Source organism: Cydia amplana, chromosome 3, assembly GCF_948474715.1.
Source record: "Cydia amplana chromosome 3, ilCydAmpl1.1, whole genome shotgun sequence".
Taxonomy (NCBI): domain Eukaryota; kingdom Metazoa; phylum Arthropoda; class Insecta; order Lepidoptera; family Tortricidae; genus Cydia; species Cydia amplana.
This window is the reverse complement of record NC_086071.1, coordinates 6,874,067-6,898,542: the sequence shown is the minus strand read 5'-3', so window position 1 is coordinate 6,898,542 and position 24,476 is coordinate 6,874,067. Positions and strand designations below refer to the sequence as shown.

At 40.7% G+C, this 24,476-nt stretch overlaps 2 protein-coding genes across 2 annotated transcripts in view; both read left to right on the top strand.

Annotated features, from left to right (window-relative positions):
* The first annotated feature begins 91 nt into the window (after positions 1-91).
* Positions 92-15,109, top strand: LOC134662459 (uncharacterized). The gene is made up of 7 exons (XM_063518688.1): positions 92-321; positions 651-824; positions 10,261-10,568; positions 11,062-11,218; positions 11,822-11,942; positions 12,432-12,565; positions 14,985-15,109. Exons 1-7 carry the CDS (start codon positions 199-201, stop codon positions 15,084-15,086), a joined length of 1,119 nt encoding a protein of 372 aa, XP_063374758.1. The 5' UTR covers positions 92-198; the 3' UTR covers positions 15,087-15,109.
* Positions 15,110-18,717: 3,608 nt separating this feature from the next.
* The window catches only part of LOC134662458 (intraflagellar transport protein 88 homolog), a 29,562-nt gene continuing 23,803 nt past the window's right edge, over positions 18,718-24,476 (top strand). The window contains exons 1-6 of the mRNA XM_063518686.1: positions 18,718-18,968; positions 19,814-19,959; positions 20,803-20,926; positions 21,309-21,413; positions 23,561-23,674; positions 24,088-24,191. Coding sequence (XP_063374756.1) covers positions 18,756-18,968; positions 19,814-19,959; positions 20,803-20,926; positions 21,309-21,413; positions 23,561-23,674; positions 24,088-24,191 — 806 coding nt within the window. The 5' untranslated portion in view covers positions 18,718-18,755. The remainder of the gene's footprint in view (positions 18,969-19,813; positions 19,960-20,802; positions 20,927-21,308; positions 21,414-23,560; positions 23,675-24,087; positions 24,192-24,476) is intronic.

Genomic DNA, 24,476 nt, shown 5'->3' with positions numbered 1-24,476 from the left:
AAACGTGCCGCGTTTTATATATGTGTGTATGTATGCCTATTTTGGTACATAAAAATAATATCGGGTGTGTGAGTGATGGACTGAACTTGTGTTGTGTGTGTGCTGTGTGTATTTCTATCTCCGGACTACTTTGTACAAATTACGATTGTGTATTTTTATACAAATTTGATCATTTACGATCGTCGCATTTCAGTCATAATGGCTCTCTGTGTTTGTAAATGCCTAAATGTAACATTAGGAAGTGATAAAGTAGAAGATAATGTAGATATAAAAAAATTGGAGTTATCACCCACGGAACAAAGGGATATCTTTTTCAGTGAGGTAGGTACCGTCGGTAAACATGTATTGACCTGACCTTGACTTTTGTGAAGAACTATTGTTTTTAATTAATACCGAATACAACTAGTATCATGATCTTATACCGCCTAACATTTTGTATCTGATAAATATACGGCACCGACAGGCGTAATTGCAGTCAAAATAAGGTTATTTTCGTAGTCGGAACTACGTGCTGTTTATCAGCTTCGCTTTGCAGGATACTTTAGAAAACTTATGAATTCGAAATGCTTGTTGTTTTGTTTGGCATTGTGTCTTCAATAGCAGCAATGGAATTATCCATTTGATTGAATGAATATAATTTAATTTTGTAGAAATTGGTTTCAACGCCATTGAATTCTCTGAAGAGTCAAGTGGTGCAACCAGCCCTGGTGTGCCAGCGAGCCGTGGGCCGTTGGACGCTGCACTCCTGCCTGGCCTGCGGGCTGGTCACGCACGCCATCTCACAGGACAGGCCTAGTACTGTTCTCATTCCCAAAGCCACACAAGTTAGTATAGATTTTAATTTCTGTGTCAGTTAGCCTTTCTTCATTGAATCACAATGACCTCTATGATTGACCTGGGGCCTTATTCGACATGCCACTTTTGACGTCGCATGTTGAAGTTCATTTGAATCTGAACAATCATGGGTTGTCGAATAGGTAAAGTGTGTCACCTGTCAGTGAATCTCATGTAAACAAATCATTTCATCGCTAGACTTGGTTGTCTATTGGTATGGCTGCCATGTTTGGATTTATGACATTTAAAAGGGGATTCTATGGCATAGAGTAAACTGCATTTCTATTTTCTATAGTTTTTTGATTCCCCTACTCGACGCAAGATGGAGTTAACAGTCAAATTTCGATCTTGGCGTTATAAAAATAAACCGCAAGAACATGACATGCAGTTGCGTTGGTGTAGATCTATCATGAAAACGAATATATGACAATTGTCCAGAATTAAAAAAAACTTGACAATAAACATACAGCAATACATATACCACTAAATGTCAAAAAGAAAACAGATTTAGTATAATTACTAGGTAACAGATTATATATAAAGTTTAAATTTTAAACCAATCGTCGTGGGTCCTAACCCCGGCTCTTAGCAATGAACTTCTTGTAACTTGTGTGAAAAATATCATTTGATATTACACCAATTACTTTATGGTGAAGTAAAATATCATGAGTCATGAGGAAGACGGAGTAGCCAGTAGCCACAATAAGCTATATTTTTGTCCTCTGGGTTAGATGGCAGTGAAATAGGGAGAGATAGTGAAGAATGCGGCAAAATAAGCATTTATTGTGTTGTTAGTAGTTAGTAGACTAGTTTTTTTTTCTAAAAATGAAAATTGACGCAACAGCAAGCTCATAGCCCCCTATGAGCCAGTCTGTTAGGTGCAGGCTTAAGGGCTAATCCCGGGGGAAGCGGAGCGTCGGCGACTAGCTGGTGCATCTGCTTATTAACCTCTTCTCACTTTTACCTCAGGTCCTTTGATTAATAAATTAAGGTAAAATTCGTAAGAACTAGTGCCTGTGTCATATTCTAAATTGGACGCTATGCCTAATTAGTTGTTATAAATTAAATACAATAATTATTTATTTCATTAAATTTATAACAACGCAACGTGGGGTTATTCATGATGAATTTTAATGGCTTATATAAGACAGCGGTCGTATATTGCCTCAGAAATTTGGATTTTGTCAGTTTGAATGAACAGCAAACTGGAGACATTGAGATTAATTTTAAACTTATTATTTTAGGTGTTCGTAAGAAATAAGGTATTGACAGACATTGACGGAAAATCGCGAAAACCCGGCCAGGTGCGTCGGACCACGCAAAACGGAGGAGGATTCCATACTTACTTCTTCTACCATGTATCCATATGCCAAAATAGCAACAAAAAAGCCGAACAAAAATACCGTTTTTTCGCAGCACTAGATTTCAGTCCTTTTTTTAGAAAAGTAATATGTTTAGGTACATAATATATATATATATTAGGTAACTTTAAACTTTAACAGCCTAACAGATCCCAATAAGGCCTAGTTTACCTAGGCCCTCTGGGTTGGAAGGTCAGATGGCAGTTGCTTTCGGAAAAACTAGTGCCTACGCCAATCCTTGGGATTAATTGTCAAGCGAACAATAGGTTCTCATGATCCGTGGCAAAATCAAGATAACGCGAGGAAGAATAACTTTGTCACAAGAATATTTGGCCAAATATAAATCCTTACTCTCGTGTATTTGACCTACCTACTCGTATTGAGTCGTATTTTGCCACCTAGTAGCCTCGAATTGGTTGTTATATGTGGCTTTCCATAAAATAAGGACGTTTTCATGGGGTCCCGTTGTTTCCCATAAAGTTTTAAGTCATAATGTATTGTTTGTCATATTATCATTACTCATAAAACTGAAACCGTTAACATTTCAAGATTTTAGTTAGGTTATCCTATAGATAGGTTAGGTTAGGTTAGATTTGTTTTATGGCAATCCTGAAAAGTGACGCGTTTCTGAACCAAATGAATTATGACTAACGAAAATTCGAGCAAACAATACATTATGGCTTAAAACTATTTGGGAAACAATAGAGACCCCGTTTTCATCTGAAGTTGCAATAGAAATTGAAAAAGCCACATTTTTTCAAGCTTTTACTTAGTTTCATCTGTCCCGTTGGTTGTCTGTCTGTTCCAATGTGGTTCCAATCAAATCATGCAAATTAAATCCCAACAAAAACATAAATGTGAAATGAGAGCCAAGTTCAATATTGAGAATACGTGTCGTTGTTGACTCGCCGACAAAAGAATTGAGATCTATATGGGTGCCAAGTTCTGTGCTGTGTAGAAAATCCTGAAATTATAAAGGATTTGTCTCGGCTAGTTTTTAACAACAAACCAAGTTTTTGAAAAACTAACAGAAAAATATATATTACCTATATGCCTATACGTAAAAACTAGCCAAGACAAATCCTTTATAATTTCAGGATTTTCTACACAGCACAGAACTTGGCACCCATATAGATCTCAATTCTTTTGTCGGCGAGTTAACAACGACACATATTCTCAATATTGAACTTGGCTCTCATTTCACATTTATGTTTTTGTTGGGATATCATTACTTTTTGTACAGAAATTACTATAGTATTCATCATGAAAGCAGTTTGCCTAAGCTGAAAAGGAGACCTTCAAGTTGTGAAGGGGTCAGAAGTAGCTCGAAATGGTTCGTGTAATATTACACAAGGTTGCTGCGTCGCCAGTTCCTTTTTCTTTGAACTTGGCTGGACACGCTGCCGCGTGTCTAGATTTGACCCACTTCTCGGGTGTTCAATGAAGCTGAAAATTTACATAAGTACATAATATGTAATATGGGTGACAATACAATATTTTTATGGTTACCATCGAGCTGATCTGATGGTGATGATACAGACAGTGGTCTTTTAAGTCTTTTTAACTTTGTGATAAAACAACGCAACTTAATTATATTTGAAAATATTTAAAGAAAAATACAGTCAGAAATTAGAAATTTTGTTATCTAACCTCTCTATCACTCTTGCATATTCGAGCGATAAAGAGGCAAATAGCTGAGTTTCGATTTTCGCACTTCCCGATAGGCCCCTTTGTAAACAAACCGCCTTGATGTGTCTATGTCAAATTATTAATTGTCTGTGAAAACTTGTTAAAAAAAGTTTAAAACAAAGGCGTAGGCAAAGAGTGGTATAATATGTATATAGCTGGTCAACCAAATCTTGTCAGTAAAAAAAGGCACGAAATTCAAATCTTCCATGGGACGATATCCCTTCGCGCCTACATTTTTCAAAATTGCCGCCTTTTTCTACTGTCAAGATCTGGTTGACCAAGTATACCTATATAGCGCTGGCGGTACACCGAGAAATTCAGTAAAATGCTGCAAATGATGTTAAAGGTATGAAAATCGGTACGATTGATCTGTAGAACATTTGAAACAATTTGACCCGAAGCACCAACAAATAAAAAAAAAAACGAGAGGAGTTATGACGTCATCTTTTTTTGTAAGGAATAAAAAAATATTGTTTAAAAACCTATCGTGTTTGGTATTAAACGAAAGGGCTTTCTGAGCCGATTCCAAACATATATCACATCATTACATTTCAGTATTTTTTTTTAAATTGTAATATAAATAATTTTCAAAACATACCAATTAAGTTTGGGTTTCTCCAGATACAATACGGTAATTTTTTTTTTGTAAAATATACCTCTAATCTTATACCTAATATCCTCATATCTAACCCTAATAAAGCAATTTTGAAATTATATACATTTAGGTTTTTTTTTATTTTTCAATTTTACATAGTGTGATCTATGAATCTCTCAATTAAATATTTAAAAAGAAAGCATAAAATTAATATATAACGGTTTTTTTCAGAAAGTCGCTTATATCTCGGAATCTATAAGTCGTAGTAAAAATTGTCTATGTAATAATTAAGAAAGAATTAACCGAAAAAACTCACCTTTAACGTCCCCCCTTTCCCGAGTTCTCCACCCCCCACTCATCAGAACTTTTTCTTACTTAAAGCTTAGATATTACCAAAGGAACATGTAATAGTATTTTATGCAACTGTTGTTTAAGAGAGGTCAAAAAAGGCGAGTGGCGTGAGTAACAATAACAACAAACAAACAACCGAAAATTGTTAATAAAGACGCCACTAGTATTTTTTGACTCAGTTAAACAACGTTGCATACAATACTTTTTCTACGACCAAGCACTTACTTTGAAATGCAATGAAATAATAATAAAAATGGATGATGATGATTGTTTCATGTCCTAATGTGATAGGTTGTTCAGTGCGTGGGATTCTTAAGGGGAACGAAAATTTTATTATTTTTGCGCTACGACGCACGGTTTAGGAGATACAGCATTATAAAGTTTTTTTTTGTGCTTTTTAATCTCTTTTTTGTGTTTTTTTTTAAATATTAATTAGGGTTTCTTACAGAGGAATGAACATTTTAATATTTTTGCGCTACGACGCACGGTTGAGAAGATACAACCCTATAAAAAAAAAATCTTTATTTTTTTTGTTTTTTGTGTTTTCTAAATATTACTTAGGAGTTTCAAAGGGGAACGAAAATTTGATTATTTTTGTGCTACGACGCACGGTTTAGGAGATACAGCCCTATAAAGATGAAAATAATCGTACCATTAACCAAAACATGTATATGGTTTACTCATCTGTCAGAAATGACAATTAAAATTAGATTGGAAACAATGTATTAGTGTAGTAGTGCGACGAACCAAGGTCGCGTTGCGATAGTGTGTTACGACTATAAGGTTGGCAATGTATTTCATTTAATATTTTTTAAGTGGTGATTACACGAAGTATCGTAAAAGTGCCAAAAAGATACTGCGTGTATGCACAAATATTTTTTTGGGGAATAGACTAAAGACTTGTGTTGATAACTATAAGTTAGGGGTTTAAAGGTGTGTGCACGACCCTTTAAATGACAAATAAAAGTACGGGAGTAGAAAAAGCAAGTTTCAATGCTCTTATTTTACCCGAATGACATTATTACTCGTATTGAGTAATTCGGCAGGGCTATTATTACACTTTGTAAAATTGTAAAATTAAAAAAAAAACCTAAATGTAAATAATTTCAAAATTGCTTTATTAGGGATAATTTGAGGTATATTTTACAAAAAAAAATTATGGTATTGTATCTGGAGAAGCCCAAACTTGGTATGTTTTGAAAACTATTTTTATTATAATTTAAACAAAATGACTGAAATGTAACTATGTGATATATTTTTAGCATTGGCTCAGAAAGCCCTTTCGTTTAATACCATACACGATAGGTTTCTAAACATTTTTTTTTATTTCATACAAAAAAACATGACGTCATAACTCCTCTCGTTTTTTTTATTTGTTGGCGCTTCGGGTCAAATTGTTTCAAATGTCCTAAAGATCAATCGTACCGATTTTCAGACCTTTAACACCATTTGCAGCATTTTACTGATTTTCGCGGTGTACCGCCAGCGCTAGAAGTGGGCAGCAAAGAGTAGTATAATATATAGAACAGTCGGCAGTCAACGTTTGTTCCTAATAAATATAACATTGATGAATCAAGGCGGTTTGTTTAAAGAGGGCCTGCCGCGATACCAATTTCGTTATCTGCCACCATTAAATTTCGCTCGTATATGCAAGAGTGATGGAGAGGCAGATAACGAAATTTCCCCCCACCCCCCTTTGGATGGTTCTTGTTTGAGTTATAATGTCACTGTATTGAGGACTCAACCTTTCCATTTTTAAAGTGTTTTTATATCGACATGACACTGGCTACTGTAGTAAATGCCAAAAAAGAAAAAATAAACGCTGTCATAGTAATCGTCAATCGAAATAAACAACGTACAAATATCCAAGAAAAATTTGCAAAATAGTATATGATAAATATGTAAAACATCATTAATTATCGAATTAAGATTACATACAACTTTGTGTAAAAAAAATTGAGGCAATTATACAGCCCGATTATACGGGTTACATCTTGAAAAAGATGATTATCTTGGAAAGAAGAGTAAATATACATAGGTGAACATAATGGTGAACAAAGGTATAGTAAAATAGGTAGGGACATAATTCAGGGTTTGCTTGTCTGGTCCACGCATGCTGTACCTATCACGACCACGGCACGGCCGTCTCCTGCTAACTTTTCGCTATAATAGTAAAATCATAGGTCTAATACCTATGATTTTAATATTATAGCGAACAATATTTCATGTTCATGATCTCGAATTTAAGACTTTAGCTTAGATTTATGGCGTGCGGCCTAGCGCGCGTTGCCTCTATGAGGAGCTGTCAAAGCGCTTTATATCTGTATGCTTTTGATGATGCGGATCAGCATTCTTATCCAGCGGGGCAAGCGGCCAGCCTGCAGAAGGGCACCCTACCGCACTTGGTAGGTCACTACACTCACTACCAGGATTTAGGGCTAATCATTTATTTATAAGTTTTTAATACCTTTAAACGAGCAATTCTTGTATATTTATTTATTTATATGTATATATATTTCGGGGATCTCGGGAACGGCTCTAAACGGATTTAGATGAAATTTGCTATATGGAGGTTTACGGGGGCGCAAAATCGATCTAGCTAGGTTTTATCTCTGGGAAAACGCGCATTTTTGGGTTATTATATGTTTCCCGAGCAAAACTCGGTCTCCCAGACATTAAGTTTTTAATTTAAGTGTTTTTATCATGTTTCATATTTAAACTTACAGATGTGAATCACCAGCAGAGTTTTTGGAGAGGTGTGGTTTTCTTATTTCCTGTTACCAACCTGAAACACCATACCTACTTAAATATCAGAAAATAATAAAGTGAAGAAAATTAAATAAAGTTGAATGCTTAAAAACTTTAATGTTTTATTAAAATTAAACGAAAAAAAATGTGTAAACTGAAATAGATCTAATTTTTTTATTTGTAGTTGAATAACATATATGTATTTAATCTCCTTTAATTAAAAATCATCTCTGAGTAGATACATATTAAACAATAGGTACTTTTAGGTCTTGGTAGTAATGTTAGGTCTTATGACCTACTGTATTTGACTATATTACTTACCAAGACCGAAGCCTGACCTGTCAGTCACCAACTATTTTGATGCTCTTTGTAGGTAGCATCAAAATAGTTGGTGACTGACAAAGTTACCAAGTTACTAAGGTAGTAGGTACCTATATAGTAGGTAGCAGTAGCGCAATATTTAGTCAAAATATTTTGACTAATTTAGATTACTTTTATGCCAGAAAAGTAATACAAGCTATTCATGTTCCACTTAGTAATAAAATACGGACTTTTCTGAATATGTGGTTTACGAAATGTGTTAAGAGCCAACAGGAGTGGTCATTTCTCCATACAAACGTACTCGACTGTTTCCTCCGTGGGTTTTGAAGCTAGAGCAATGATTATTTTATTAATATTGTCAATATCTGTGTCGGACCGTTTTGCTTTTTTTGATATTTTTGTTTTTTAAGGCGCTAGAGCCCTTCAAAAATGGCCAAAATGGCCGAATTGACTATGCCGCAATGAGAGGCGTGGTATTCAAAACTCATATCAATTAGCCAAAAAAGCAAAACGGTCCGACACAGATAATTTCATAATCATTTAGATTTCCAAATTTGGTTACGATTGGTTAAGTTTTGGAGGAGGAAACAGTTAAAAGTAAACAGGAAACAGGAGGTTTCGTACTCGACCTCGATATTTGAGATTTTTACGCAGGATTTTTCACCTTGTCCTTATCGCATTAGTTTTAGGTGCCGCTTCCGTTAGCGAGACGGGTATATTTACCTAAAATATTTAAATCTCAGCTCCTGTTGGCTCTTAAGGTTCAACTTGTGGTTTATTAACGTGGTTTAGAAATAGGCAGCTTGAGTTGAGAGAGGTGATGAGTAAATTGTTTCATTTTTTTACAATTTTGAGCGTTTATAGGAGAATGTGTGGAGCAAGCATTATTTGACGTGTAGGTGTGGGTTCAACAAAAAGATCGCTTGTCAATAAGGCATTCTTGCTGTTACAATTCAATTATTAATAGCCTTTATCGACCATCAGCAATGTAGTCCCTTTTTGATTGATGGAAATTGTCACGTAAGTTCCACTACTCGCCGCCGCATCGCCTACAGCGCATTCGTTGGTCTATCGCTCACAAGATGTCATTAATTCATGTAAACTTACGTACTGAAAAAAAAAAGTTTTACTCTTTGCTATAAATTACCCTTTCGCACGTCAAAAACTCCAAGATGGAGCCGAAGGTCATAGAGAAAAAAGTCTACATTTGGAATCATTACTTGTCAAAATTTGACATTAGCAATCCACAGTTAGGTGACAACCAAACCAAACCATTATAAACCTTAAAGTAATAATAAAACAAAGTTGTTTTTTGTTAAATTATTGTTTGTACCAAATGAACTTGATGAACTTCAAATGAACTTCAACAGTTGAATTTCAAATGACGCGAAATCTGACAGTTGTACATGTCGAATAGGGGCCCTGGTTAGACTGCAAAGAATTGGTTCTAATTTATGTTCAATTCCATATGACACAAACCACTGAGTCTTAATTAATTGATACAATGCATTGTGCAAGATTGAGGCATCAGATTACACTTTTGCCATTTGACTCTAAGTAACTAGATACCTACTGCATTTAGTGGAAAATTGTTACATAGAGTTGGACCAAGTTACCTCTGCACAGCATTTGCCATGAAAAAGTGAGGAATGTCATCATGTATGTCAAATTTATATGAAAATATAACATTTATAATGACACTCCCTCCCTGTGTTCTCTTCAAGTTGGTACAAAGTTAGACTTTGTGACTCTTCTCATTCCGAGTAGACTAGCTTTATCCGACTCTAGTGCTAATTCATTATTGCCAGTATTAAACTCAATAAAAATAAAACACTTAAGTTTTCTTTCAAATTTAGAATGCTTCATTTTTGTTTAACTTGAGTAGTAAACTTTTATGCAGTTTATTACTATAGTTTTTCAAAGGACTGTCTCATTTCATAGACATAGACAGAGAGAATCATACTATCTTTGTCTTACACTAGTACTAGCACCCAAAAGAAAACGATGAGTATAGTTTTTTTTGTTCATATTTACTGACAAATTGGTTTGACCAACTATATACTCATGGTCAAATTTAGAGGAATACAAAAAAAGGTTTAATTACTGGATTACAAGACCTAAAGAAATTTCAAAATTAGTAAAAATTAGTAATGATATTTGGTCAAACCAATTTGTCAGTCAGCATGAACCAGGAAAACTATACTCATCCTTTTCTTTTGGGTGCTAGTACTAGTGTAAGACAAAGATAGTATGATTCTCTCTGTCTATGTTTGAAATGATACAGTCCGTTGACAAACTATAAATTGTTTTTTTGTTTTCCTCTAAATTTGTCCATGAGTGCAGTTAATTGTTTCCTTACAGACCACACAAGAGAAAATAAATAATCTTAAGAAGACAAGCAATTTTTCTCCAGTTTTTAATTTACTTGTGCCAGAAGTGACTAGCTTGGACATGAAAGAGAATGTGGACACAAACAATATAGTTAATGATAAGAAAGGCTGGCAGCCGGCACAGCAGGCCATCGGCACGCTGAGCAAGCAGCTCACGCAGACCCTGCAGTCGCAGCTTGAAGCCATTGAGGATACTGTCAGGCAGTTCCGAGACCAAAAGTATGCCGAGTTTGAAGCATACAAAGACAGAGCACAAAGGGATCACAAGATATTAGCTAGGTACAACACCTATTAAGCTAGTTTCTTGTTTCCTTATTTATTTTTTAATTAAGGTACTGTTGTTGTTGGTATAGACAAATATTAATTGTCTAGCCTAGTAAACCTACTTTTCTTTGGAATAAGATTTATTTTAATAAATTAGAAAGACACCTTCTATAAAATGAAATTCTTTATGACAATATATAAACTGCTGCCTTTGATATGAGGGTGAATTGCAAAAAAAAAGTATGTAGTTAAGTGGTGTTAAGACTCGTAATTATGTAAATTGACGTATTAAAGTCATACACATATGAGTTTATAGTATGTGAAATAAACTTTCATGCATGTAACTTAAATATAAACTGCTTGATTTAACACAATGGCACCAATTACCTAACTTAAGACTTAACATCCTTAACTACATACACTTTGAAGCTCCTTCAAGTGCATGCTTAATTATGTGTCTGTGTATTTTAATGAATTAAAAGGTTAAAAAAAATGTTTGAATTTACAGTATAGTAAGCAAAACCCGAGACAGCCTGAACGGAGACGGCTTCCGGGTGGACACTTCCCTCGACAATGGACCCCCTTCGCCACAACTACCTCCACTTCAGAGAAGAAGACTGTCTTCATTCAAAGATGCCAAAAAAACATCACAGAATATTGTTAAGGTAAGGAAAAGTGCAGTCATTGAATCCTTTGAAGAAAGAAAGCTAAAGAAACTTCTTACAGTTTGATGCAAAACTGTCCCAACAGTAGCATCTTATTAGAAAGTGGGGAAATTGATGTTGATCAAAGGAATATTTTATTTTTTAAAGGAATATGTACATGTTTAACACAACATCAGTACTCCTTGAAATTCGCTATAAATCTGTTTAAAAATGATATACTTTTTTTGTAATTTAGGATCGGAAGCATATCAGAAATGTGAAAATTTGTCATTCTTATTTTTTCCATTATTATTTTTTTCTCCTATGGCAACTCCAAATAAGGAAACTAACAAAATTAAGAAATTCAGCCTCTATAAAATTAGTTACCTAGTTTTGGTGACATATAAATATTATTAAATATAGTAATAGAAAGTGGTTGTTAGTTCAATGTTACAGTGAACTGTTACTCTGCAATAACTAAAACAATATGTTCCTCTATATCACAGTATGTATAAGTTACTCTATGTATTACGATAGGCGCTAATGCTGCACTCTAGCGACAGAACACTGCAGTAGTACCACCTATTGCCCTCCAAGGGTTTATATTATTGGACATTTTCACAGCACAACAGGGACCTTCCCCCAGAAGAAGATTCGCTGGAAGCAGAAGATATCTTCGACATAGAAGGGATGGACTCGCACAACCACATGATCTCAGACCAGGATGACTACGACGATTCTGATGGTAATTACTAATTACAAACTTAAAAAAGAAACAATTTGTACAAAGCCTTGCAAATTTGCCTAGTCGCACAGTAGGCTTTGTGTTGAGGGTATTACGATATACATATTATATATATGTAGGTGGGTATAAATTAATTCTTGAATATGTAGTAAATACATAAGTAAATATCCGTAACTCAAGAACAAATATTTGTGATTTATAAACAGCGTTCTGCCTTTTCGCCGAACATTTAGTGTCCGAATTTCACTTGGCAAACAACTTTTCGCTGTTGATTTACTTTGACAACTATAGTCTTCGGCAAATGTGTGCCGTTTATGAACTTAACGAATTGTTAGTTGATTGTTAGTAAAATTGAATCAATCATTTTGGCCGCCCTGTTAAGGCTGGCGTCGACTAGGCTCGCCGAGGCGAATCGCCCCCGGGCCGCCGGCTTTTTAGGTCGCTTTTAGGTGGTATTGTTGCTCAGAAAGTGACATTATAATTTTGCAGTGGACGTCAGCAACGACGAAGGCATCCACATTGTGCGCGGGCGTGGCGCCGCTAACCTCGACCTGGCGCGCTCGCTGCCCATCAACGTGCCCGTGTTCCCCGCCGAGCGCGCGGCCCGGGAGACCGACACCGACGTGAGTACCGTCCCTGCAGCACAGCATAGTGTAGCGGGGCCACCAGCCTCCACCTGGCACGCTCGCTGCACATCAACGTGCCCGTGTTCCCCGCCGAGCGCGCGGCCCGGGAGACCGACACCGACGTGAGTACCGTCCCTGCAGCACAGCATAGTGTAGCGGGGCCACCAGCCTCCACCTGGCACGCTCGCTGCCCATCAACGTGCCCGTGTTCCCCGCCGAGCGCGCGGCCCGGGAGACCGACACCGACGTGAGTACCGTCCCTGCAGCACAGCATAGTGTAGCGGGGCCATCAGCCTCCACCTGGCACGCTCGCTGCCCATCAACGTGCCCGTGTTCCCCGCCGAGCGCGCGGCCCGGGAGACCGACACCGACGTGAGTACCGTCCCTGCAGCACAGCATAGTGTAGCGGGGCCACCAGCCTCCACCTGGCACGCTCGCTGCCCATCAACGTGCCCGTGTTCCCCGCCGAGCGCGCGGCCCGGGAGACCGACACCGACGTGAGTACCGTCCCTGCAGCACAGCATAGTGTAGCGGGGCCATCAGCCTCCACCTGGCACGCTCGCTGCCCATCAACGTGCCCGTGTTCCCCGCCGAGCGCGCGGCCTGGGAGACCGACACCGACGTGAGTACCGTCCCTGCAGCACAGCATAGTGTAGCGGGGCCACCAGCCTCCACCTGGCGCGCTCGCTGCCCATCAACGTGCCCGTGTTCCCCGCCGAGCGCGCGGCCCGGGAGACCGACACCGACGTGAGTACCGTCCCTGCAGCACAGCATAGTGTAGCGGGGCCACCAGCCTCCACCTGGCACGCTCGCTGCCCATCAACGTGCCCGTGTTCCCCGCCGAGCGCGCGGCCCGGGAGACCGACACCGACGTGAGTACCGTCCCTGCAGCACAGCATAGTGTAGCGGGGCCATCAGCCTCCACCTGGCACGCTCGCTGCCCATCAACGTGCCCGTGTTCCCCGCCGAGCGCGCGGCCCGGGAGACCGACACCGACGTGAGTACCGTCCCTGCAGCACAGCATAGTGTAGCGGGGCCACCAGCCTCCACCTGGCACGCTCGCTGCCCATCAACGTGCCCGTGTTCCCCGCCGAGCGCGCGGCCCGGGAGACCGACACCGACGTGAGTACCGTCCCTGCAGCACAGCATAGTGTAGCGGGGCCATCAGCCTCCACCTGGCACGCTCGCTGCCCATCAACGTGCCCGTGTTCCCCGCCGAGCGCGCGGCCCGGGAGACCGACACCGACGTGAGTACCGTCCCTGCAGCACAGCATAGTGTAGCGGGGCCACCAGCCTCCACCTGGCGCGCTCGCTGCCCATCAACGTGCCCGTGTTCCCCGCCGAGCGCGCGGCCCGGGAGACCGACACCGACGTGAGTACCGTCCCTGCAGCACAGCATAGTGTAGCGGGGCCACCAGCCTCCACCTGGCACGCTCGCTGCCCATCAACGTGCCCGTGTTCCCCGCCGAGCGCGCGGCCCGGGAGACCGACACCGACGTGAGTACCGTCCCTGCAGCACAGCATAGTGTAGCGGGGCCATCAGCCTCCACCTGGCACGCTCGCTGCCCATCAACGTGCCCGTGTTCCCCGCCGAGCGCGCGGCCCGGGAGACCGACACCGACGTGAGTACCGTCCCTGCAGCACAGCATAGTGTAGCGGGGCCACCAGCCTCCACCTGGCGCGCTCGCTGCCCATCAACGTGCCCGTGTTCCCCGCCGAGCGCGCGGCCCGGGAGACCGACACCGACGTGAGTACCGTCCCTGCAGCACAGCATAGTGTAGCGGGGCCACCAGCCTCCACCTGGCGCGCTCGCTGCACATCAACGTATTTAGCGATTAGTCGCCGCTTTTTGATATACTGAAAATATCTATAACAATAACACATAATTCCAATAAGTTATGCAACCTAAATATTTGAGTAAAATGTAAAAATTGTTAAACGTGAAGCTTGACATTACTTATGTCATATTTTCCGTAGCTCAAAAGCGCCGAATACTCAGCATTTTCTGCCAACTAGTCGCCGACTACAAATGTGGCCTGATAGACGGCTCCCCGACTACACGGTACATCTCTAAGTATAGGATTGATGCGACCGCAGTAAACAATGGCCGAATGCTCCCTGTACCTACAGATAGGTGAGGCTCTATATTAATGAAATGAAAAAATGAAATGAAATCGTTTATTTCAGGCAACTAGTGGCCCATACATAAATACCTTAAATCTAGCATACATATTATAAAAATATAACTAAACACTAAAAAACACATTATGATTGCGATGCATTACGCAACCCCGCAGTGTCAGGGAACCGGCCGCGGAACCGCCGAAACTTGACACCCTTCGGCCAAAACTCCTCCTTGGTGAAGGTCGCTAGATGTTCAATTAATAATGCGGATTAATGCGGGCGTGTGTCTCAGGAGGAGCCGCACGACATCGCGGCGAGCATCAAGGCGCTGGCGCGCTCCGTGCACGGCGACGTGTTCGAGCTGCCGCGCCCGCGCTTCAGCACGCAGATCTAACACGCGCCACCTCACACCCCCCACCCCCCACCCCTGCAGCCGACGGTAGCCATTCTATAGTGCGTCAAGCAAATCTTGTCAGTAGCAATGTACTGCAAATTAAAGTAGGGTAACACCATGTAACACTCAAAGTGCAGAATTGCGCTAAGAAAAGCAGCAATGTACATCGAACCAAAACGGGTTTATTTTTCCGCCCTTCATACGTCAGTTCGAGTGAATTATCATAACCTCAAATTTTAGTAATGTTTACCGTCAACGAGCATGATTGTACATTGTAGGCACCTTAGCTTTGCTTGAGGTCATGCATAATCTTGGTATTTAATGGTGACAGCAGAAATTTCTCTTGAAATAGAAACGATTCAGAATGTAAACAATAAGATGATGGCTGTCATTCACGATCCACATTCCACAGATAACACAGATGACACGCGATTTTGGAATTATTCGAACACAGTGTTGCTAACCCGCGATTTTTCAAATTTGCCGCCTTTTACTACAGACAAGATTTGGTTGATCCAGTATATTTTACCTGCACTCTGAGCCTACCGCGGGTACTTGTAGGCATCGTAGAGCCCCTTGTAGCCTAACAGGGCCGACTGAAAGCCCCCGTCTACATGATATTCCAGACATCGTCCGAAGATTTATAAAATAAGCAGTAAATGATTTCCTCAATAAACATGTGATATTGGTATGATCACCGCAATTCAAACGTGAGTAACTTTAGGTGGCGGGGCATCAACAGTTCACTAGGTTTCATTGAAAAAGCAAGATAAATTAGCTCAAACGTGGCGGATGGATCCTCCGCCACGAGTATCCTTATCACTCATCATTTTCCTCGCGTTGTCCCGGCTTATTACCACTGCTTTGCAGCTAATCCCAAGAATTGGCGTAGGTTCTAGTTTTTACGAAAGCGACTGTCATCTAAACTTCCAACCTTGATGGGAAACTAGGCCTTATTGAGATTAGTCCGGTTTCCTCACAATGTTTTCTTTCACCGAAAAGCGACTGGTAAATATCAAATGATATATTGTACATAAGTTCCGCAAAACTTATTGGTAGGTACCAGCCGGGGTTTGAACCCGCAACTCCGGATTGAAAGTCGCACTCTTTTATCGCTAGACTACATTTATAATTATTGATTACACCCAACAGTTTGCGCCTATATTTTTCTGTCAATTAAACATTTGTGTAACATACCATTCGTGTATAAGCTGCAGCTCACTTTTAGATGTTTTTATAAGGATTTTTTTACAAAGTAATAATTCGGTACTGCAAAAACGTTTCAGTAAGTAAAGTATGGAAAGTTAAGTGTTCGTACCTATCTAATGTATTAGATCATTTTGTGGTGATCGCGAAAGTAATTATGCTCCGCAAGTCTCAGAATTATGGATTTTGCCGCAAAATCAAACAAGCTCAATCGGCATTCAGCACTTATATGGGGCATTATCTATGAAAAGGGACCTTATTGTCGATGGCGCTTACGCCGCACAGCGTCGCGCGGCATTGTATTTACATCGGAGCATCGTTAATAATGGCGTAAGAGCCATCGCCAATAAGGTCCCTTTTCATAGATAACGGCACATATTAGCGGACGAGTATCTTATTGGCCTTATTGATATTGCAAACCGACATGATAAATAACTATGCGCAGATACACTCTAGAGGCTATATGTAAGAAAGTTTAATAATGATGTACTCATATGAACAGTACGCTTGGATAAGCTAAGGGATATAATGCTAAGTTAAGATTCCATATTGTTATTTCCAAGATTTATTGCCTAAAAACAACAAAAAAAATCACTGTTTATTTGTTTTTTTGTTCTTTTCTACAGAAACTATTGTAATGGATGTTCATATTTTATGAATGAAATCATTTGTTATAAATTATAATTGAATGTAGATATTTTTGTCACGAACTGTAACTTTAGTCAGGCACCCTTCGCTTATCTGACTTCTGCCTCTGATTCAACGTACTCCCTGAAACAAGGATTTGAATATAATAAGAGACCGTCGCCGCCACGCTGGCGACACGAGACGATTCCGTCGCCGCCGGCGACTTGTTAACGATATGTACATAAAATTATATGGAGCCATCCTAACTATGAGTTGTTAACATCTAAGTAATATCCCTGTTAATAGAGACGAGAGTTTTCTATTATTTTTATCTGGTGTTATCTTAATGGTAAGCGAAATGTGTACAAAAATATGAATATTTGCATTTCTAACTAGTCTTTAGTGTCACTAAACGTGTTGTAATCCGATGTACTACGAAATTAGCGGCTGTGGAGCGATATACGTCTTCACATACTTGTGTAGTTCTCGGTGTCCTCAATCTGCCTTTTGAAAGATTATATTATTATACATAACAAGGAGTACAAATAGTTGCTGGGAGGCACTGTGGACAGTAGCTTTTAAGCCGTAACTACTCTTGATGAATCGACGCAAAGGAAATTATGGTCTCCGGGCTATTGAGAAATCAGTATATACATAATATGTAACTACTAAGATGTTGTTATTACTTTGGACGAAAAAAACTATAATGTTTAAATTAAATGCAGTTATTTTTGTACCTGATGTTTTGAAAGGAAGTCGAGTCAGGATTAGGTTACGTTGTAATTTGCCATCTTATCACTCATTTGCATGTATTTTATAATGAAGTTGCAGGAGATAGTTTTAATGTAGTGTATCTAGATGGTCCACGCTGTTTCCGGGTCTTCCATAACTCTGTTGTTTATGAATACTGGCAACCGGTGATTATATTGTGATGGCCCTTTCTCAGTCATTTGTTTTAATTATGTTTTAACTAATTACTATATTGTTTCATTGGTATGACGACGTTAAGGAAGGATCTTGACTGTAACGAATGTAAAGTGATCATGTAATAAAAAAATGACCGTAAGATAGTTGTTGTTATTTAAACTAAAGATTATTTGCTAGCTCGCTTGTAATTTTTTTAATATTTCAAAATGCCTCCATGTACCTCTACTCTACCTTTCAAACCGTGTCAGTTTTAAGAATAATACTGTACAAGTGCTAATAATGCTGAAAAATACCGACCGCAAATACCGTGAAGATACGCCTTAACCCTTAAATGCATGATTTTTTGTATAATTTCCTAATAAATTGAAATAGATGGGTAATGTCGTATAGATTGTGGGAAAATAAAGAAAAAAAACAGTAATAATAAAGTAATATATGCATATTGAGCCACTGGCCTAAAAAATATACGATGGAGTTCTACATCATTATGCATTTAAGGGTTAACTGTATGTTTTTTGTTTTGCGTAACAGCATTACCGCAAATTTTAGCATTACAGCTTGCGCACCACCAAAATGGCTACGGCTTGAGTATTAAATTTTGTACTGAGAACCGACAACGTTGGGGCCTTGATGATCCGCGCCAAAATCCGCGCCGAATCACTGTGACGATTTGGATGAACGAACGATTTCCATTAGATTAGATATATATTAGATGTGACTTGGATATTGACTTATCTTATTTTGAGCGAGATACCAGGAGATACCTAACAAAACGTTCACTGTTACAATCGTTGCCATAGCAACGGCGTCACAACAGACATGACAGACACCTAAAATTATTTGAGTTATTTGTGCTCGAATAAGCTCTACACCGCGGTAATTCTATTTGTAAAGCAAATAATATCAGCTATGCTGAGTTCGCGGTACTACAGCGCGTCGCGCGTGGGCACGGACGCGGCGCCGCGCACGGCGATGGTGGTGGACGAGGACGAGCTGTACGCGGGCTTCAACGACGTGGCCCCGGCGCTCGACACGCGCGCGCTGCGGGATGACGCCGCTTTCCAGGAGTCGCTGCGGACGGCGGGACTGGCCAGGAAGATGCCCAGCAGGCTGGGAACTGGGGTACGTAGCGCTCGTAGACACGGACAAATTGACTCTGCGCACACTGATTTGAGCATCTGCGGACCAATGATTTATTATAACTAAAGATATGTTATAGGCGTTCCAGAATTGAAGCGCTTACCTTGTGACTTGTGTGCAAGTTGCCTTTGGCCGCACCTGAGCAAGCGAGAAATGTGCACGTGCTAACGAGCTCCCCCTTAAGATCGGTTTTCCTAGGATAGCGGTGCCGTCATATAGCGGCCGTCTCCATACTAAATAATACGGCTAAATATGGATGTCGTAGTATTTGTATGGAGACGGCCGCTATATGACGGCACCGCTATCGGAGGAAACCAAAGCATTACCGAAAGAGAAAGAGACAAGCTTGTGTTTAACAACGAGTATGACAAAGATGAATGGAATGCGAAAATTAATCAAAAATAACGCATTTCTTCGTAGGAATCGTAGGTATAGAAATGAATATGGAAGTATTTTTTGTGCTCCTTATGTATGGGTATAACCTATCTATGGTTATATATCATTGCTGCGGACTTCATTGTCAGATCAGCTGAGATTATATTATTAGTATCACTTAAGTTTAAGTAGGTACATTTGATACATTTCAAGTCTATAGGATACGGTGAGTAGGCAATATTTTTGCTGTAAGATTTGATTACACACCAGGCGGTCTAACATGAGTTGCGTTCTCGCGCGGGACTCCCTACATGAAGTCGCGCAAGATGTATGGAGTCGCGCGGGAGCACGCAACTCATGCTAGACCGCCTGGACAGGTGAAAGTAAATAAAAGCTTATTAAAATACAGCATCTTGAACGGCGGTTTGATGTGTGTGTTGCCACATTGGCAGATGTTCCGCCTGGGCACGGTGAGCGTGCGCGGCGGCAGCTCGCGCGCCGGCACCGCGGCGGCGCGGCCCGTCACCGCCGTGCGCGCCGCCGGCTACACCTCCGCCGCGCGCGACCTGCCCAGCCGCGAGGAACGCAAGGAGGACACGTGAGTGACACGAAATGGTTGTGGCATAAGCCCTTGCTACACGGTCGCCGACAAGGCCCCAGACCGCGTGGCCTTGTTGTTTCCAACAAAAAATTTGACCAAAACTGACCAAGGTCAGACGGTTAGTAGGCTTGTCGGCGACCGTGTAGCAAGGGCTATACTTAACTAGTGTGACGTCTATAGACTCTGCTGTATTACAAGGAGGTAAATAAAACTCTGTCAGTCGTGTGCTTTGCAATCTGTCCGCCCGCCATGACGGTTGACAACGGAGTGTCGACTTGCAGGTAGTTCGCATTGCACTTTTATTGTGTAAACGTCACAACTAGTACAAAACCCATATATTACCGTTGACCGGGATGGGATCGTAGCGAACAATATACTTATTATTTTTTCCTCCAAGGGAAAATTCTATCGCACAAAGGTTGAGAACTTCCGGTCTAAATCTTTGCTTGTTATAGTCGATTTAGACTCTCGCGCGAGCCACGAGACGAGCCGCGAGCCGAGCCACGAGACGAGAGTGTAAGCGGTGGGCTCGCGGCTCGTCTCGTGGCTCGCAAGCTCGTCGAGCTAATATAATTTAAACACTAACGGCACGGCATAAGGTTTATAACCGAATGACAAGCCGAACGCGAGTGTAAACGGTGGACTCGCGTCTCGTGGCGCGGCTCGCGGCTCGTCTCGTGGCTCGCGCGAGAGTCTAATCCAGGGGTAACACTTAGTGCAAGAGAACGAGGAAAGCTAATATCTACTCCGACCGTTATCAGACGAAACATACAAAATATTGAAATACGATGAATAACAATAGATTAGATTCCAAAACGTGGAGTATGTTGTGTATTTCAGAATAGAGGATAAGGTGAAGCAGATGGAGGCTCGCATCATGACGCTAGTGGAGGAGTCGTGCATGCTCAGCGCGCAGCCCGACCCGGACGACGATACCACCAAGACCGAGCTCGACCTGGCTCAGGTGACCCATTTAGTACATATCTCTTAGGCCCCATTTACTTACCTTCTAAGGGTGGAATCACATCTGTCAGCATCGAGCCGCACTTTATATATGAGAAATCGCTCGTTAGTATGAAGATGCGTACGCATGCTTTCAGCTTTCCGATGCGTACGCATCTTCATACTAACGAGCGATTTCTCATATACAAAATGCGGCTCGATGCTGACAGATGTGATTCCACCCTAAGTGCACTTAACCTTTGGTATGCTTTAGCACTGGTAACTGCATCCCTTAAAATTCAACAAGCTTAATTTCCAACCTTAAGTTAACGGCAGTATATTAACCGTAGTATTTTAGTATTCTAGATACAATGTACCTAAGCAAGGTGCTGTCTAATTTCCAGGCGCTGGTCAAAGCACAGGAAGCGTCTACGTTGGAGCGCCAGCTGATACGCATGCAGGAGCAAGCTAACCTCGGCGACTCGCACAACTTGGACCTCACCTTCGCGGTCAGTTGACACTTTTTACGTTTCCGTACCTACAGTAAGGTAGGAAATAGTATTTTATGCAACCGTTGTTTAAGAGAGGTCAAAAAAGGCGAGTGGCGTGAGTAACAATTTGAGGCGAAGCCGAAAATTGTTAATAAAGACGCCACGAGTATTTTTTGACTCAGTTAAACAACGTTGCGTTGCATACAATATTTTTTCTACGACCAAGCACTTACTTTGAAATAAAATTGTAAATTTAACAAATATTTTTCAACCAATGAATGGAGGGTACGGGCGGAAAAAGAATGAATGAAATAAAAAAACATGTCTATGGTCCACTCATCTGTCAGAGATGACAATTAAAATTATGTTGGCAACAATGTATTTCATACAATATTTTTTAAGTGGTGATGACACGAAGTATCGTAAAAGTGCCAAAAAGGCAGAGATGTACAAAATGGTTTTAAAAAAGCATTTAAATACAAAATGCAAAATACTTTTCAGATTTACTTTTTCAAATGCAAAATACCAAATAGTTTTGCGTTTTGTATTTCAAATGCTAAATGCAAAATAGGTATTTTCAAAATACTTTTTCTAAATAAAATACCTTTTGACCAAATCTCGGATATTTTTATTTATTTTAGGTATTTATCATGAGAAATAGAGACACAATGCCGAGCCGAACAAAAACGTCTAATAACATGGCACCTTATGCATGACATTTTGGTCATAATAACCGGTTTAGACTCTCGCGCGAGCCACGAGACGAGCCGCGAGCCGCGCCACGAGACGCGAGTGTAAGCGGTGGGCTCGCGACTCGTCTCGTGGCTCGCAAGCTCGTCGAGCTAATATAATTTAAACACTAACGGCACGGCATAAGGTTTATAACCAATTGACAAGCCGAAGCCGAGTGTGTCGAGGCGAGCCACGAGACGCGCCGCGAGCCGAGCCGCGAGTCTAAACGGGTATAAGGCGCAGGCGCGCACTCTGACCAAAGAAGAAAAAAAACCGGCCAAGTGCGAGTCGAACTCGCGCACGGAGGGTTCCGCACCATCAACAAAAAATAGAGCAAAACAAGCAAAAAAACGGTCACCCATCCAAGTACTGTCCCCGCCCGACGTTGCTTAACTTCGGTCAAAAATCACGTTTGTTGTTGTATGGGAGCCCCACTTAAATCTTTATTTTATTCTGTTTTTAGTATTTGTTGTTATAGCGGCAACAGAAATACATCATCTGTGAAAATTTCAACTGCTATCACGGTTCGTGAGATACAGCCTGGTGACAGACGGACGGACGGACGGACGGACGGACAGCGGAGTCTTAGTAATAGGGTCCCATTTTTACCCTTTGGGTACGGAACCCTAAAAAGGGCGCGCATGGCTAGCAGGCGCCTCTATCGGTCAAATTCGGCAATACAAACGTCATTCGTTAATTTCATTTTGTTTGACTGGTAATGTTGGCTAAACTTAATCGCAAAGTATTTTGCATTTTGAAATGAATATTAAAAATGCAAAATACATCTCGAAAAGTATTTTAAATAAAATACAAAATGTTTTTTACTAAAAGGCATTTAAATGCAAAATACAAAATAGGTATTTTGCATTTTGTATTTGCATTTTAAATAGAAGTATTTCAAATAAATCGCATCTCTGCAAAAAGGTACTGCGTGTATGCAAGAATACTTTTTTGGGGAATAGACTATAGACTTTTCTATAAGATAGGGGTTTAAAGGTGTGTGCACGACCCTTTAAATGACAAATAAAAGTACGGGAGTAGAAAAAAACTATTTACTTAATCATAGAATCTAGTCACAAAATTTCACGAGAATCGGTTAAGAATTGCGACTTGTAGGGGAGAACATCCGGACATACGAAAACAATATGCCCGAGTTAAAACGGAGGCCTTCGCTATTGCTACAGTCAATGATTTCTTTTATTCACTACCTATGTAAAACGCTAAATATAAGGGGGCGTGGGCAAAATTTCATATTCTAGTTACAAGGTCAGTTCTGGAAAACTAGCATAAGTACATATATTAGGTCGCGATAATTAGTGTGCACAACTATACTTCTAGTCAAAAGTCTTTCTTGTTTTTTAAATTACCTAATAGACAGTCGCCGTCAAATATATCGTATAAAAATATAAAATGATGAATCCATATCTTTCTAGGTATTATGCAATCTCGCCGGGCAGTATGCTGTCAACGAAATGTACACCGAGGCACTGAACACCTACCAGCTGCTAACGCGGAACAAACTGTTCCCACACGCAAATCGTCTCAAGGTTGTTGTTGTTTTACTATTTGTATATCTACGTACGGGATTGGGCACAAGAAGTCTAAACCCATACCATACCCCATAAGGGCCATAAGGATATAGTGGAGTGTCAGCAGCTCAGTTGGTAGAGCGGCGGGTTTTTATTCCGGAGTTGCCAGTTCGAGTCTCGTCCGAGAGCGAATTTTTCCATTTTTACGGTTCCGTACCCAAAGGGTAAAAACGGGGCCCTATTACTAAGACTCCGCTGTCCTTCTGTCTCTCTGTCACCAGGCTGTATCTCATGAACCGTGATAGCTAGTTGAAATTTTCACAGATGATGTATTTCTGTTGCCGCTATAACAACAAATACCAAAAAGCCCCTCGGTGGGCGAGTCCTGTGCGGTTTTTTGCTCTCAAACGCAAATATAATTATATTTGCAGGTGAACATGGGTAACATCTATTTCAAAATGGGCGAACATCCTAAAGCACTCAAATTGTACAGGATGGCTTTAGATCAGACTCCGACCGCTGAGAAGGATTTAAGGTGCGTAATCATATAAGCCTGACTCATCCGTCTAACACGTCTAAACCTAACCAAATCACAACTATGTAAAGTGTGTTCGTAAAGTATGTGAAAGCAAAAACCGGATTCATCCTGAGGGTCGCGAAGTTGGAATCTCGGCACAATGCGAATTTTAATTCGTTTGTGGTGACCGTTCCGACTGAAAATCTAGCGACCTTCACCAAGGAGGAGTTTTGGCCGAAGGGTGTCAAGTTTCGGCGGTTCCACGGCCGGCCATTAATAACTGGTCTTGCAAAACGATACCAT